Source organism: Papio anubis, chromosome 20 (assembly GCF_008728515.1).
Source record: "Papio anubis isolate 15944 chromosome 20, Panubis1.0, whole genome shotgun sequence".
In the NCBI taxonomy this organism is placed as follows: domain Eukaryota; kingdom Metazoa; phylum Chordata; class Mammalia; order Primates; family Cercopithecidae; genus Papio; species Papio anubis.
Genome location: NC_044995.1, coordinates 7,512,250 through 7,525,787, shown reverse-complemented (window position 1 = coordinate 7,525,787; position 13,538 = coordinate 7,512,250). Strand labels below are relative to the sequence as shown.

The 13,538-nt window shown below is 42.6% G+C and overlaps 2 protein-coding genes, 1 long non-coding RNA gene and 1 pseudogene across 10 annotated transcripts in view; 3 read left to right on the top strand and 1 right to left on the bottom strand.

Moving 5' to 3' along the window:
• LOC100999951 (zinc finger protein 28) overlaps positions 1-3,481 on the top strand; it is a 52,709-nt gene extending 49,228 nt beyond the window's left edge. For 7 of the 8 annotated variants that reach the window (XM_031660192.1, XM_031660193.1, XM_031660189.1 and 4 more), the window contains one exon: positions 606-3,481. In XM_031660192.1, the coding sequence (XP_031516052.1) occupies positions 623-2,620 (1,998 nt within the window). In that variant the 5' untranslated portion in view covers positions 606-622 and the 3' untranslated portion in view covers positions 2,621-3,481. The remainder of the gene's footprint in view (positions 1-605) is intronic. The other variant, XM_031660191.1, reaches the window with a different exon arrangement.
• The window catches only part of LOC101014050 (zinc finger protein 600), a 219,897-nt gene that overhangs the window by 149,315 nt on the left and 57,044 nt on the right, over positions 1-13,538 (top strand). The window lies entirely within an intron of this gene.
• LOC116271721 lies at positions 8,645-10,394 on the top strand. The gene is made up of 3 exons (XR_004180438.1): positions 8,645-9,092; positions 9,181-9,258; positions 10,064-10,394. It is a non-coding gene; the product is annotated as an uncharacterized LOC116271721 (long non-coding RNA).
• On the bottom strand, positions 11,611-12,384 carry LOC108584038 (annotated as a pseudogene).

Below are 13,538 nucleotides of genomic sequence, written 5' to 3'. Positions count from 1 at the left end.
TGAAACCTTTGCCTTTTGGCTTAACGCAATTCTTGTGACACAGCCTTTGGAATAGCTAGGAGTACAGGTGGAGGCCGCCATACCTGGCTAATTTTTGTAATCTTTTGTTATCTTGTCAGTGCTATGATTGTTTGACAATACAGAATTTCCATTGATTTTGGTTCTCCTTACAACAGCATGTTGTGGATTATTTACCAATATGCTATATTGTGTGATTCTTTAGCATTTATTTGTATACACTAAATATGCTGTAAATATGAAGATATATATTTTTATATTTTGATGTGACAGTGATGTGTTTTTTTGCAAACTGATACACTTTAGGGTCACAGTGGAAAAACACTCCTTTCTTTAGACTCACAAATGTTTGTGCCCTGTCAGTGTCTTGTCAGGATATTGGGAATAGGCTTCTGTAGAAATGATTTGAAGTACATGTAATTGCCCTTTATTTATTAAAGTATCTTACTGCTTTTGTGTTCATAAGCATTGAAGATCATGTTTGTTAAGTTTAAAATAAGTATTGTTTTTCGTGTCATTTTTACACATTTCAGTATTATATACCATCTGTACTTAATTGGAAACCTATTGGTGTTTAAATTTTGTAGATATCTCTTCCAAATGCATGTTGAAGACGTTGTCATCAACAGGGCAAGGCAATACAGAAGTCATCCTGATCGGGACATTGCAAAGACAAGCAAGTCATCACACTGGAGAGTTTTGCTTCCAGAAAATTGAGAAAGACATTCATGGCTTTGAGTTGCAGTGGAAAGAAGATGAAACAAATGGTCATGCAGCACCCATGACAGAAATCAAAGAGTTGACTGCTAATACAGACCGACATGATCAAAGGCATGCTGGAAACAAGCCTATTAAAGATCAGCTTGGATCAAGCTTCCATTCACATCTGCCTGAACTGCACATATTTCAGCTTGAAGGGAAAATTGATAATCAAGTTGTGAAATCTTTCAACGATGCTTCCTCAGTTTCAACATCCCAAAGAATTTCTTGTAGGCCCAAAACCCGCATTTCTAATAAGTATGGAAATAATTCCCTCCATTCTTCATTACTCACACAAAAATGGGAAGTACACATGAGAGAAAAATCTTTCCATTATATAGAGAGTGGCAAATCCTTTAATTGTAGCTCACTTTTAAAAAAACATCAGATAATCCACTTAGAAGGGAAACAATGTAAATGTGATATATGTGGGAAGGTCTTTAATCAGAAGCGATATCTTGCATGCCATCGTAGATGTCACATTGGTGAGAAACCTTACAAGTGTAATGAGTGTGGTAAGACCTTTGGTCACAATTCATCCCTCTTCATTAACAAGGCACTTCATACAGGTGATAACCCTTATAAATGTGAAGAATGTGACAAAGTTTTCAGTCGCAAATCACATCTTGAAGCACAGGAGATAATTTATACTGGAGAGAAAATATACAAATGTAAGGTTTGTGACAAAGCTTTCACGTGTAATTCATACCTGGCAAAACATACTATAATTCACACTGGAGAGAAACCTTACAAGTGTGATGAATGTGGCAAGGTTTTTAATCGACTATCAACCCTTGCACGCCATCGTAGACTTCATACTGGAGAGAAACCTTTTGAATGTGAAGAATGTGACAAAGTTTTCAGCCGCAAATCACACCTTGAAAGACATAAGAGGATTCATACTGGAGAGAAACCATACAAATGTAAAGTTTGTGACAAGGCTTTCGCATATAATTCATACCTGGGAAAACATAGTATAATTCACACTGGAGAGAAACCTTACAAGTGTAATGAATGTGGCAAGGTTTTTAATCAACAATCAACTCTTGCACGGCATCATAGACTTCATAGTGCAGAGAAACCGTATAAATGTGAAGACTGTGACAAAGTTTTCAGGTGCAAATCACACCTTGAAAGACATAGGAGGATTCATACTGGAGAGAAACCATACAAATGTAAGGTTTGTGACAAGGCTTTCCGGAGTGATTCATGCATTACAGAACATCAGAGAGTTCATACTGGAGAGAAACCTTACACATGTAATGAATGTGGCAAGGTTTTTAGTACAAAAGCAAACCTTGCATGTCATCATAAACTCCATACTGCAGAGAAACCTTACAAATGTGAAGAATGTGAGAAAGTTTTCAGTCGCAAATCACACCTGGAAAGACATAGGAGGATTCATACTGGAGAGAAACCATACAAATGTAAGGATTGTGACAAGGCTTTCCGGAGGGATTCACACCTGGCACAACATCAGAGAGTTCACACTGGAGAGAAACCTTACAAGTGTAATGAGTGTGGCAAAACCTTCCGTCAGACATCATCCCTTATAATCCATCGTAGGCTTCATACTGGAGAGAAACCTTACAAGTGTAATGAGTGTGGCAAGACCTTCAGTCAGATGTCATCCCTTGTATACCATCATAGACTTCATAGTGGAGAGAAACCTTACAAGTGTAATGAATGTGGCAAAGTTTTTAATCAACAAGCACACCTTGCACAGCATCAGAGAGTTCATACTGGAGAGAAACCTTACAAGTGTAATGAGTGCGGCAAGGCTTTCAGTCAGATGTCAAACCTTGTATACCATCGTAGACTTCATAGTGGAGAGAAACCTTAAAAGTGTAATGAGAGTGGCAACACCTTCCATCACAATTCAACCCTTGTAGGTCATAAAGCCATTCGTACTGGAGGGAAACCTTACAAGTGTATTGAATGTGGCAAGGTTTTTAATCAAAAAGCAACCCTTGCACGTCATCGTAGACTTCATACTGGAGAGAATTTTACAGATGGGAAGAATGTGACAGTTTTCAGTCGCAAATCAAACCTTGAAACACATAAGAAAATTCATACTGAAGAGAAACCATACAAATGTAAGGTTTGTGACAAGATTTTCACATATAATTCATACCTGGCAAAACATCCTAGAATTCACACTGGAGAGAAACCTTAGAAGTGTAATGAATGTGGCAACACCTTTGGTCAAAATTCACACCTTGTAATTCAAAAGACAATTCATACTGGAGAGAAACCTTACAAGTGGAATGAGTGTGGCATGGTTTTTAATCAACAGTCACACCTTGCAAGTCATCATAGAGTTCATACTGCAGAGAAATCTTAAAAATGTGAAGACTGTGACAAAGTTTTCAGTCACAAATCACAGCTTGAAAGGATAATTCATACTGGAGAAAAACCATACTAATGTAAGGTTTGTAACAAGGCTTTTGGGAGTGATTCACACCTGTCAAAACATACCAGAATTAACACTGGAGAGAAACCTTACAAGTGCAATGAGTGTGGCAAAGTCTTTAGTGGGCAGTCACCACTTATTCACCATCAAGCAATCCATAGTATACAGAAAGTTAACTAATGTAATGATTGTCACAAAGTTTTCAGTAATGCTACAATCATTACAAATCATTGGAGAATGCATAATGAAGAGAGAACTTACAAGTGTAATAAATGTGGCAAATTTTTCAGACATCGTTCATATCTTGCAGTTCTTTGTCAAACTCATGCTGGAGAGAAACCTTATAAATGTCATGATTGTGGCAAGGTCCTCAGTCAAGTTTCATCCTACGCAAAAGATAGGAGAATTCATACAGGAGAGAAACCTCACACGTGTGATGATTGTGGCAAAGCCTTTACTTCACGTTCACATCTCAATTGGCATCAGGAAATCCGTACTGGACAGAAATCTTTTTTTTTTTTTTTTTTCTCGCTCTGTCGCCCAGGTCTCGCTCTTGCAGTGAGCCGAGATCGCGCCACTGCAAGCTCCGCCTCCCGGGTTCACGCCATTCTCCTGCCTCAGCCTCCCGAGTAGCTGGGACTACAGGCGCCCACAACCGCGCCCGGCTAATTTTTTGTATTTTTAGTAGAGACGGGGTTTCACCGTGGTCTCGACCTCCTGACCTTGTGATCCGCCCGCCTCGGCCTCCCAAAGTGCTGGGATTACAGGCGTGAGCCACCGCGCCCGGCAGAAATCTTACAAATGTCATCAGTGTGGTAAGTTCTTCAGTCTGAGGTCACTCCTTATAGAACATCGGAAAATTCATTTTGGAGACAGTTATTTCAAATGTGATGAGTATAGCAAACCATCAAGCGTTAATTGACATTACAGTCAAACAAGCATTGACCTGAGTTTGAGTTGGCTTAACATTGAGTTCAAGCATGAGTTGACATTAAACTGTTTATGTTAAGAGGATTGGGCTGGGTGCTGTGGCTCATGCCTGTAATGCCAGCACTTTGAGAGGCCAAGACAGGTAGGTCACTGGAGGTTAAAAGTTTGAGAACAGCCTGGCCAACAGATGGGAGCCACTTTTCCTGGCCTGTATTTTCATTTCTTTTTTTTTTTTTTTTTTGAGATGGAGTCTTGCTGTGTTACCCAGGTTGGAGTGCAGTGGCATGATCTCGGCTCACTGCAACCTCCGCCTCCCAGGTTCAAGTGATTCTCCTGCCTCAGTCTCCAAGTAACTGGGACTACAAGTGCGTGCCACCATGCCTGGGTAATTCTTTGTATTTTTAGTAGAGACTGGGTTTCACCGTGTTCGCCTGGATGATCTTGATTTTCTGACCTTATGATCCACCTGCCTCCACCTCCCAAAGTGCCGAGATTATAAGTGTGGGCCACCGTGACTGGCCTGTTTTTTGTTTTTTTAACAAAAAGTTATATGGATTTCTATGGGTATTGTATTGAATCTAAATCACATTTGGTTATGTAATCATTGAGCAATACTAATTTTTCCAATCAATATGGGTTGTGTATGTATTTATACATGTTTTTAATCATTTTGATCAATGTTTGTAGATTTCAAGGTACAAGCTTCTCACCTTTATGTTTATTCCTAAATGTTTCTTACTTTAAGCTCTTTAGCAAATGGAAGTGGTTTTAATTTTCTTTTAAAATTATTTATTGTTGATGTATGGAAATTCAACTAATTTTTGGTGCTGTTATTCTATTCTGCAAATACACTGAATGTGTTCCAGTTGTACTTTGGTTGACTCTGTGATTTTCTTCACAGAAGATCATGCCGTCTACAAACAAATAGAATTTTACTTCTTTCTTTCTGATTCGGATGAGTTTGATTTCTTTTGCTATTTCATTGCTCTGGCTAGGACAGCCAGTATTGATTGAATAGAAGGGGTAAGAGCATTCTTGCATCATGTGAGATCCTACAGGAAAAGCATTCCATTTTCCCTGGTTGTTTGTTTCCACTGTGGTCATTTCATGGATTGTCTTTGTATTGTTGAGGTAAATTTCCTTCTTTATCTATTTTGCTTAGGATTTCCATGATGACTGGACGTTGAATTTTGTGAAATGCTTTTTCTCCATGTATTGAGATGATGTGGTTTCCATCTTTCATTCTGTTCAAGTGGAATATCACATTGAATTGCTTGAATATGTTGAACCATCCTTACATCTCAGAAATAAGTGGCACTGGAATATCTACAATACTTTTTATATCGTCTTGAATACAGTTTGCTAGTACAAGGGGTCTTCAAGAAGTTCATGAAAAATACATATTATGAGAAAATTGTGCATGACGTCACATTGTTTTGCACCAAAATAAAATGGTACAAATTTGTTATGTGTAAACAGGGTCTAGTTTGAGGCACTCAGAAGGGTAAGATGAGTTTGAAAAGAGACTCCATCAAAGCAATGTAAATTCTGCTAAAATTGAAAGAAGAAGAAACGTTGAATTTACAATGAGACCAGATGCAGTGGCTCAGGCCTGTAATCCCAGCACTTTCAGAGATCAAGACAGGTAGGTCACTTGAGCCCTGGTATTCAAGACCAGCCTGGACAGAATGGTGAAACCCCTTCTTTACAAAAAATACAAAAATTAGCTGGGCATGGTGGCACATGCCTGCTGGTTCAGCTTCTCTGGAGTTTGTAGTGGGAGAGTGGCTTCAGCCCAGGAGGTAGAGGCTGCAGGGAGCCATGATCATGCCGCTGCACTCCAGCTTGGGTGACAGAGTGAGATAGTGTCTCAAGAAATGAATATGGTGAAGTTTGGGTAGAGGGACAATTAAATCATTGATGCTTTATGAAAAGGTTATGGGGACGATGCCCAAAAGAAATCACTAGTTTGTAAATGGATAACTCATTTTAAGTTGGGACAAGACAATGTTGAAAGTGATGCATGGAGTGGCAGGTAGACCATTCACATCAGTTTTACAGACAAAAATAAATCTTGTTTGTGCTGCGATGAAGAGGACTGACAGCTAACAGCAGAAAGAATAGTCAGGAGTTTGAGACCAGCCTGGATAACATGCTGAATCCCCATCCCTACTAAAAATACAACAATTAGCTGGGCATGGTGGTGGCCACCTGTAATCTTAGCTACTCGGGGGGCTGAGACATGAGAATCGCTTCAATCCAGGAGGCGGACGTTGCAATGAGTCGAGATCGTGCACCTGCACTCCAGCTGGGCAACAGAGCAAAACTCTGTCTCAAAATAAAATAAAATAAATAAAATAAAACTGCTTCTCAAATAAGCTTTGTTAGAATCTTAAGGGGTCACATCATTGTTTTCCAACTATGATATGTGTTGAAAAATTTGTTCTTTGACCACACATTTTATTAGATTTTTTTTTTAACCATTATTAATGGTTTTTCTCTGAAATGTATTGTGTTCAGGTTACATTGAGGACTGCATGCTTTCTAGTCTGTATCATATATTGGAAACATTTTCTGGTACCTGATAAATGATTTTAGTTTGTTTCAATGTGTACTTGATAAAGATATCACGGAACTTTTTTCTTTATGCTAACATCAAAATTTAGTTCAAGTGGCCATGATTCCATTTTATTTCTTTATGTCATCTGATTAAATGGTGAGCTGTGAGCTTCTAAGTCATCGTTCCCCTCATGTTCCTCTGGTCCATAATATTTGCAGATGTTGAAGGATGGGCTGGATTGACCTGGAACCTTGTTCCACCGGAGCCCACCACACAGGCCAGTTTTCTGTACTTTTGGTAGCGACGGGGTTTTACCAAGTCTCCCAGGTTGGTTTCAAACTCCTGGGCTCAATGGTCTACCCACTCCAGCCTCCCAAAATGCTACGATTACAGGGTTAGCCACCATGCCCGGCCCATTGTGGAATTTTCTAGAGAAGGAAAACCAACACAGCCTATTGGCGCTTCCAGCCAGCCATCACATGGGAATCAGCCACACCTCCTGACTCAACTCAGAGCTTCTCAGGATACCTTGGTGAAGTGTCTCCTGCTCGGAACAACTGACACAACCTGTAATGTACAGGTGGGGAATAAGACCAGAAAAGCTCAGTCAGAGTGACACTGACCCCTGAAATACTTTGCCAAATAGTGTGTGGCTTTTCCTGTAGGAGAGGGTCCTGCTCAGGTGTAATTTGAATTTTAAATGGATTCCTGTCCTCCCAAAATGTAAAAAACACAAATACCAGAATAGAAAAAAAAGGGGATTAGACTCAAGTCGTCTTGAACCTATTCTTGTCTCTGTCCACAGAAACTGCTTTTCCTAATCTCATCTCACAGCTTTAACCCACCTACACGGCTCCATGTCCCCTGCAGGTTTCTTCCCTGAGCTCTACAATCCTGTGTCCTGTTGTCTCCTCAGCTCTCTGCTGGGACATCAAACTGGCATCTCCACATTCACGTGCCCATAAATGACTTACTAAACTCCCAAACACATTCCCTTACAGTCCTACAGATCTCAGATGAGGGTGACTGTGTACTTCCGGGGACTTAGCCAAACTTGACAGCATGTATTTTAAGTATGGGGGATAAATTACATTATTTGTAAGTGTTGTCATTTATAATGTAAAGAGAAAGTTGCATGTATACATAAAAGGAGTGAGAAAATACATCATTTCCAAAATTCTTTTGAGGTGTGGGGGAAAAATGTTTCAAGACCTCATCCCTATGGATCTGTGCTCCCAGGACCCCTCTGACCTCATCTCCTGCCTGCGTCCCTCTCACTTTCTCTGCTCCAGCCATGCAGACCTCTTTCCTTTTTCTGAGACTGAGGTTTCTCCCATCTCAGAGCCTTCACCTGTGCTGTCCCTCTGCCTAGGACTCTGTGGCCACTGAGCTGCAAGTGACAAGCAGCGTTTCTTCCCCAAGTCTTTGTTCTGACATCACTTTTACTATGGAGAACCTTATGTTCTCCCACAGCCCCCCATTTGTCATGACAGCTCCACCTTCACCCCCACCTCTGGTCCATGTTGCCTGTTCTGTGTGATTCTTTTTGCTCCTTCACTGTTCACTGGATCCTGGTGAGGACAAGTCTCTAAGCAGGGAGCAGAGCCAGAAGGTGGGGCTGTGCTGGGCTGGCGCCCTCTGAGTGGAGTTCAACCATGACTTTACATTGGGGTTCTCAGGCATTTTGCAAATACATCTTTTTTTTGTTTGTTTGTTTTTTGTTTTTTGTTTTGTTTTGTTTTTTTTGAGACGGAGTCTCGCTCTGTCACCCAGGCTGGAGTGCAGTGGCCGGATCTCAGCTCACTGCAACCTCCGCCTCCCGGGTTCACGCCATTCTCCTGCCTCAGCCTCCCGAGTAGCTGGGACTACAGGCGCCTGCGACCTCGCCCGGCTAAGTTTTTTGTATTTTTAGTAGAGACGAGGTTTCACTGTGTTAGCCAGGATGGTCTCGATCTCCTGACCTCGTGATCCGCCCGTCTTGGCCTCCCAAAGTGCTGGGATTACAGGCTTGAGCCACCGCGCCCGGCGCAAATACATCTTTTATGCTGTTTTATCAGAGATTACTATTTTCACAGTATGGGACCCACCCTCAACAATACCTACAATGACACAGGTGATTCTCATCGGTGTCCAGCATTGAACATCGAGGCAGTTTCCTCCATGTTGAGAACTGGGATCAGCCTGTGATCCACAGGGAGGTGAGGGGACTGTGCTCTGCATGGGGTTTGGTTAGGGCCAGATCTGTGCCCTGAAGGTCTCTCTCCTGCTGCAGCGTGTGTGTGTGGACTTTTCCAGGGGGGGAGCAAGATCTGAAAATGGGTCAAGGTTACCCTTGTAGATCTTCCCGTGGCACGTTCTTATCTCTGCATGATCTCTGGGACAGTGGGCAGCAGAGGACCGTCCGTCTCCAGGGTAAGGTCTCCCCTGTGTGTGTGTTTTGTCACAGGAAAGGAGGGAGTGATTTCTAAACATTAAATCTCTGATTTTTTTTCACATACAGGATTTCCAAAGACTCATGTTACATGAGGAAGCCACCAAGAAGAGGAAAGAAAAGGATCCAGGGATGGCTCTTGCTCAGGTGAGTGATATTCCTCGGTGGATTCTGCTGTCTCTTTGCTTTCTGAAATGCCAGGTATTGTAGTAGCCAGTCTTCTCTGAGTCTGAAGCATCCTCCTCACACATTTGCTGGTGCTCACCCATGCCTTTTCTCAGTCCTTGTCATCTTCACTTAAATTCCATCTCCTATAACCTAGTGAATGAGGTTAGGAAGAGGCTCCCCTGGGCATGGTCCTGGGAAGGGCTCACACCAGACATGGATGGAGATGGGGTGTGGGTCCTGTGCTGTCAGTGATGTTGGGCAGCAGGAATTGTTTGGGGGCCACATCTGGATGCATGTTTAACTCTTTTTGGACCAGATCAGAGAATCTATATATGAAAGTCATATGTTAATGTACATTGATATCTGGTAAATTCTGGAAAATGAGGCAAACTAAGGTATATATTTTGTGTCTGATTTTGTAATGCATTTGAAGCTACACTAGTGAGTCAATATGTCTCTGACTCCAAACTTTCTTTTTTAAGAGACAAATGTCACTCTGGGCCCAGTATGGAGTGCAGTGGAACAATTCTAGTTTACAACAGCCTCAGATTCGTGGGCTCAAGTGATCTTCACATTAGCCTGCCAAGGAGGTAGAATGACAGACAGACATGTGCCATCATGCCAGGCTAATTCTAATTTCAGAGAAGGTGAGAAAGAGCTATGTACAGAATGAAAGAGCTATGTACAGAGAAGGAGCTATGTACAGAATGTGATGATGAAGTGATAACATGTTGCTTTCTCTGTTTAGAGGATAACAAATTTAATATTCGTTTAAATTATACAGGTGAGAATGAGAGTTGCAAAGCTCCTGTGTCTAAGTGTGGTGCATTTTATAATTATGGCGGCAGAGGTGAGCTTCCCTTTGTAACCCCTCTTCAGCCAGAGAACAGTGACTTGACTCATTAGTTGTAGATCCCCCTCTTCCCTTTTCATGGATGGGGTGGGGAGTGGGGGAGTGAAGTAGGGTAAGATGCGACTGAGTCTCTTACTACATCGAACCTGCATAAAAGGAATATTAAAAGTACATTTGTCCTCTCTTTTTAAATAAGTTTCTTTTTTTCTAGTTCCTCTCATTTCATTAGTTGTTTTTTATTTTGTAATTGTAATTTTTTTTTTTTTTGAGTCATTCTCATTGTTGCCCAGGCTGGAGTGCAGTGGCCGGATCACAGCTCACTGTAGCTGCAACCTCCTGGGCTCAAGTGATTTTCCCACCTCAGCCTCCGGAGTAGCTGGGACCACAGGCACACCCAAGCAGGCCCACTTAATGTTTGTATTATTAATATTAATATTACTATTACGCTCTCTTTGTCACCCTGACTGGAATGCAGAGGAACGTTCCTGGCTCACTGCAATCTCTGCCTCCCAGGGCCAAGCCATTCTCCTGCCTCAGCCTCCCGAGTATCTGGAATTACAGGCATGCATCACCACACTAGGCTAATTTTTGTATTTTTAGTAGAGATGGTGTTTCTCCATGTTTGCCAGGCTGGTCTCGAACTCGTGATCTCAAACATTCTGCCCCCCTTAGCCTTACAAAGTGCTGGGATTACAGGCATGAGCCACTTAGCATGGCCAGATATTTGTGTTTTTTCTAGATGCCGGATTTTGCCACATTGTCCAGGCTGTTTTTGAACTCCTAAGCTCAAGATACACCTGTGTCAGCCTCTCAAACTGATGGGATTACAGGCATAAGCCACCACACGCAGCCTGTTTTTTATTTAAAAAAAAAAAAAAAAACTGAAATAAGTTTTGGTAGAATTTTTTTTTGAGACCGAGTCTTGCTGTCATCCAGGCTGGAGTTCAGTGGTATGATCTCGGCTCACTGCAACCTCTGCATCCTGTGATCAAATAATTCTCCTGCCTTACCCACTTGAGTATCTGGGATTATAGGTGTGCACCACCTCACCAGGCAAATTTTTCTTTTTTTTTTTTTTTTTTTTTGAGACGGAGTCTCGCTGTGTCACCCAGGCTGGAGTGCAGGGGCGTGATCTCGGCTCACTGCAAGCTCCGCCTCCCGGGTTTACGCCATTCTCCTGCCTCAGCCTCCGAGTAGCTGGGACTACAGGCGCCCGCCACCTCGCCCGGCTAGTTTTTTGTATTTTTAGTAGAGATGGGGTTTCACCATGTTAGCCAGGATGGTCTCGATCTCCTGACCTCGTGATCCACCCGCCTCGGCCTCCCAAAGTGCCGGGATTACAGGCTTGAGCCACCGCGCCCAGCCTTTTTTTTGTTTCATTTTGGTTTGAGACTGAGTTTTGCTCTTGTTGCTGAGGCTAGAGTGCAATGGCGTGATCTTGGCTCACTGCAACCTCCACCTCCTGGGTTCAAGCAATTCCCCTGCCTCAGCCTTCCTAGTAGCTGGGACTACAGGCACATGCTGCAGAACTTCTTTACTATTTATTCTGCTGTTCTCTGTCACCCTGCGTGTCCAAAGTCTATAGTGTCAGATTATCACGAAACAACTGCATGGTAAGTGTAGAGTCCTTATAGCTTTCTCCACTCAGCATATCCAGTTCTGCAATGCATCATCCAAAGCTGCCTTTGCCAACCTGCGGCACGGTCGGGGGAATTAAGAATTTCCTAGTAGAATATAAAACAATTCAGAGCAAGACCTAAGCGGATAGGACACGTTGGTGGAAGTTCTGTCAATGCAGTATCACTAGCAGCTTTATCAGCCACTAGACTATTCTCTGCAGCCTCCTTCCTGTCATTTCCTGTGGCAAACTCTGCCAGATACCTGTGTAGTCCCCTTTCATTTTATAATAGAAAACCTTGGACTTGCCAGTGTTAGCTGCTGGAATGAGGGGTTTGTCCGGCACATCCAGAATGTCACAACAGATTAATGTTAGCTCAGTCTCAAATATTTGTGAATATCCCCGAATCATTCCTAGGCTGTCTTCTCCTCCCTTGTTTTCTTCTTCCTGTTCAATGCAGCTGCTTATTCTCCAGGAGGCCCTTATAGCTCCAATCACATTCTTACATGCAACAGAGAGAAGGTTTCTTTCTCCAACAGTCAGCTCCACATCCATCTTTGCTGCTTTCTTCATGGTATCACTCAGCCTGCTTGGCCCACTTCACCTGGTGCACCAGATCCTCTTGATCACCCATAGTGGCAGCAGCTCCAGCAGGGTCTGCACTACGAATGGAAGTGGATAGTGTCTCCAGACTTTCTTTCTTTTCTTTTCTTTTCTTTCTGTTCTTTTCTTTCTTTCTTTTTTTAACAGAGTCATGCTCTGCCACCCAGGCCGGAGTGCAGTGGTGCGATCTGAGCTCACTGTAGCCTTCCCCTCCCAGGTTCAAGCAATTCTCCTGCCTCAGCTTCCCCAGCAGCTGGGACTACAGGCGTGTGCTGCCATGCCGAGCTAATTTTTGCTTTTTTTTTTTTTTTTTTTTTTTTTTTTTTGAGACGGAGTCTTGCTTTATCGCCCAGGCTGGAATGCAGTGGTGTGATGTTGGCTCACTGCAACCTCCGCCTTCTGGGTTCAAGCAATTCTCCTGCCTTAGCCTCCCGAGTAGCTGGGACTACAGGCATGTTCCACCATGCCCAGCTAATTTTTTGTATTTTTAGTAGAGACGGGGTTTCACCGTGTTAGCCAGGATGGTCTCCATCTCCTAACCTCGTGATCCGCCCACCTCAGCCTCCCAAAGTGATGGGATTGCAGGCATGAGCCACCATGCCCGGCCAATTTTTGTATTTTTAATAGAAATGGGGTTTCACCATGTTGGCCAGAATGGTCTTCATCTCCTGATCTTGTGATCCACACGCCCTTAGCCTCCCAAAGTGCTGGGATGACAAGCATGAGCCACTGCACCTGGCCTTAATTTGAACTTTAAATGGATTCCAGTCCTCTCGAAATAATAATAATAAAAAAAAGCAAAAGGAGAGCAAAAACAGTGGATTAGACTCAAATCACCTTGAACATTATCATCTCACGGCTTTAACCCACCTACACGGCTCCATGTCCCTTGCAGGCCTCTCCTCTGAGCTCTACAATCTTGTGTCCAGTTGTCTGCTCAGCTCCCTGCTGGGACATCAAACAGGCATCTCCACCTTCCCGTGTCCATAAGTGACTTCCTAAACCCCCAAACAAATTCCCTTACTGTCCTACGTGACAGTGTACTTCTGGAAGTTTAGCCAAACTTGACAGCATGTATTTTAAGTATGGGGGATAAATTACATTGTTTGTAAGTGTTGTCATTTATACTGTAAAGAGAAATGTGCATGTATACATAAAAGGAGTGAGAAAATACATCATTTCCAA